Source organism: Ailuropoda melanoleuca, chromosome 4 (assembly GCF_002007445.2).
Source record: "Ailuropoda melanoleuca isolate Jingjing chromosome 4, ASM200744v2, whole genome shotgun sequence".
In the NCBI taxonomy this organism is placed as follows: Eukaryota; Metazoa; Chordata; class Mammalia; order Carnivora; family Ursidae; genus Ailuropoda; species Ailuropoda melanoleuca.
In genome coordinates this window covers 11,633,370-11,636,747 of record NC_048221.1, presented here as the reverse complement: position 1 = coordinate 11,636,747, position 3,378 = coordinate 11,633,370, and the positions used below count along the sequence as shown (strand labels likewise).

Below are 3,378 nucleotides of genomic sequence, written 5' to 3'. Positions count from 1 at the left end.
TGACCAGCAGAGACAGTGAGTAACTTTGGCTTTTTCCTGATTCTAAAATAATGCACTGGTGGTTTCTCAGTTCATGTACTATTTGCTAGTTTTGCAGTATATATTCCTGGTTAGCTAAGAAAGTCTCAGTTGGTGTCAGGTTGAGAAAAAACTTTTTAAAAAATTGTTATGATATGTGCATATGTTAACCATTATGCTGTATATCTAAAATAATACAATGTTATATATCAATTATATATCAATTTTTAAAATCATGAATAGGAACTGAAATTTAGTAATCCAGTATTGCTGTCCATTGGTACAGTTATATGGAATTTCCTTCTTAGTTTATTCATGTGACTAACCACATGATAGGTTTTCTTTTTTTTTTTTATGTTCAGTTAGCCAACATACAGTACATCATTAGTTATTGATGCAGTGGCCAACGATTCATTAGGGTTTTCTGATGCTGAACCGTGCTTTTCCTTCATGGGATAAACCATGTACCTTCATTCCCCTTCTGGTCTCACCAGATGCAGCATCCGCGACTGGTCAGAACTATAGCATGGTGTCTGAATTCATCCTCGTGGGCTTCTCCACCTTCCCACAGCATCTCCTGCCTGCCTTCTTCCTGCTGTTCCTGCTCATGTACCTGTTTACGCTGCTGGGGAACCTGCTCATCATGGTCACTGTGTGGAGTGAGCACAGCCTGCACACGCCCATGTACCTCTTCCTGTGCGCCTTGTCCACCTCTGAAATTCTGTTCACTGTTGCCGTCACCCCTCGCATGCTGGTTGACATGCTCTCAAACCACCACACGATCACCTTTGTGGCCTGTGCCAGCCAGATGTTCTTCTCCTTCACATTTGGCTTCACCCACTCCTTCCTGCTCATGATCATGGGCTATGATCGCTACGTGGCCATCTGCCACCCCCTTCACTACAGTGTACTCATGAGCACCCACACCTGTGCCCGTCTGGTGTCCTGGACCTGGGCTGGGGGCTCAGTCATGGGGATGATGGTGACCCTGATAGTATTTCACCTCACCTTCTGTGGGTCTAATGTGATATACCACTTTGCCTGCCATGTACTTTCCCTCCTAAAGTTGTCCTGTGGGATGGGGACATCCTCTGTCACCTTGGGTGTGGTCCTGGTGTGTGTCACAGCTCTGATGGGCTGTTTATTCCTCATCATCCTCTCCTATGTCTTCATCGTGACTGCTATATTGAGGATCCCTTCTGCTGAGGGCAGACACAAGACCTTCTCCACATGTGTGTCCCACCTCACTGTGGTCATTGTGCACTATGGTTTTGCCTCTACTATCTACCTCAAGCCTAAGGGCCCCCATTCTACAGACAGTAACACTCTGATGGCCACCACCTATATAGTCTTTACTCCCTTTCTCAGCCCGATCATTTTCAGCCTCAGGAATAAGGAGCTCAAGAATGCCATAAAGAAAACCTTCCAGAGAAAATTCAGTCCCCTAAACTCCTGATGGCTGAAGGAAATATGGTGGTGAGGAAATATGAAAAAGGGGCTGGGAATAATAAGGACTCATTCCATAGGACTTTTGTAGGGATTCAGTATATGAAAATACTGAATAGTTATTGCTGGATGCACCCATAGGTGTTGGATGCATGCTATGTGTTTGTTTTTCCCCAATTTTGCATAAGCTCTAGCAATCATCATCTCTTGCTCTTGACCTCATAAACTCCAACATATTACGTCTGTCTAAGAACGTGTTATCTACCTATAGGCTGGTGGGGGGCATCATGTGGGCATGTCTGGGCACTGATACCAATGGTTCTTCTTGAATGAGGAAGCACAGGAGGATCTTCCCTCCTCCACCATAAAGATTAACGAAAATAAGCATACTAATAAAGACCACCAGCATTGGGGATTTTCTTATCAGGCACACTGTCCAGTGTTGTATAAGTATTGTCTTTTAATTATAACAAATGCGCAAAAGAACATAAACTGTCTCCAAGGAGATAGTTGACTCTTTATAGTTCCTCACTGTCTGTGAAGGGGATAGATCCTAAGGATGTTTGAATGTGGATGTGAGTTGAGTGACTGATATCCAAAGGCAAAGTGGAAAAAGAGAGAGAGACAGATAGACAGAGACAGAGAGAGAGGTGGGGGGCGGGGAGAAGGTTCAGTTCTTCAGGAAGAACATACAGAATGTTAAAAGGGTGCTGCTTTCTGATATCTCATGGAAATCCTTTTTTTTATAATAACTTTTTTTATTATATTATGTTAGTCACCATACAGTACATCCCTGGTTTTTGATGTAAAGTTCCATAATTCATCAGTTGCGTATAACGCCCAGTGCACCATGCAATACGTGCCTTCCTCACTACCCATCACCAGCCTATCCTATTCCCCCACCCCCTCCCCTCTGAAGCCCTCAGTTTGTTTCTCAGAGTCCATAGTCTCTCAATCCTTATCCCTATTTCCCCACATTACTTTCAGTAAAACATCAATTTCTTCTTCCTGTGTTTTCCTTGAATCTCTATGAGGAGATATTTTGGAGGGCACAGTACTATGTCAAAATGGCACAGAGAGGTCATACCCTGAATGCAGATGAGAAATGTGTGAAGGTTATACAACACCTGAATGAAGGAGACACACGAAGGTCTACCTGACTCCATGTTGGGGTCTGGGAAACCATGTGTCTGAGCATCTAGCAAGGGGGCCTTCTGTTGGTGTAAATTTTTACTCAAAGCTGTGTCCAGATATTTGAGTGGCAGGCAGCAGGTGTTTTATAAAAATAAACCTAACAATGGCTGTCACATATGAGTGCCTGCTGTTTGTCAAATGTTGTAGGAAGCGTTTCCTGTGCACTCACTCTTCTAGTCTCAAAATAAATCATTATTTCTGCATATTTAGTTATGACCCACATCTATTACTAGTCATATTTTGGAAATGCAGAAAGTGATATTCTGGGAGATGCTTCGTCTCCAGCCACATTGCCTGGAAGTGGTGAAGCAGGAATCCATTACAATCTGCATGTAAGTGCACTTGGTGATCAGGAATGCACCTCCCTCAGCACATGCAGAGAGAAATGTGGTTGTGACCAGAAGGGGAAGGCTGTCATTAGAAGGAATAGACACCATTCAGGGCTGGTGGGCAGGTGCAGCCCCAGGCACACACTCCCCTTTCACACAGCCAGAGAGAAACACTGACTCCAGAGCAGCTACTGAGACACTTTGTCACATCAACACTGACAGTGAGACTCCGGGGGCTCCATTTCATTATTTTACAATTATTGGTGCTAATGACTAACACCACCTAAGATGGCCTTATCCAGAGCCTGTGACTATGTTTCCTTACCCAGTGCAAATGAGATTCAGTTAAGGATCTGAGACAGAGGGATTGCCCTGGGTCATCCAGATGGGC

General features: G+C 44.1%; 1 protein-coding gene across 1 annotated transcript in view; it reads left to right on the top strand.

The window, feature by feature from the left end:
* Positions 1-1,474, top strand: part of LOC100480544 (olfactory receptor 10H3) — a 5,496-nt gene extending 4,022 nt beyond the window's left edge. Inside the window, exon 3 of the mRNA XM_034657195.1 lies at positions 513-1,474. Within this exon, the coding sequence (XP_034513086.1) occupies positions 513-1,474 (962 nt within the window). The remainder of the gene's footprint in view (positions 1-512) is intronic.
* The last annotated feature ends 1,904 nt before the right edge of the window (positions 1,475-3,378 follow it).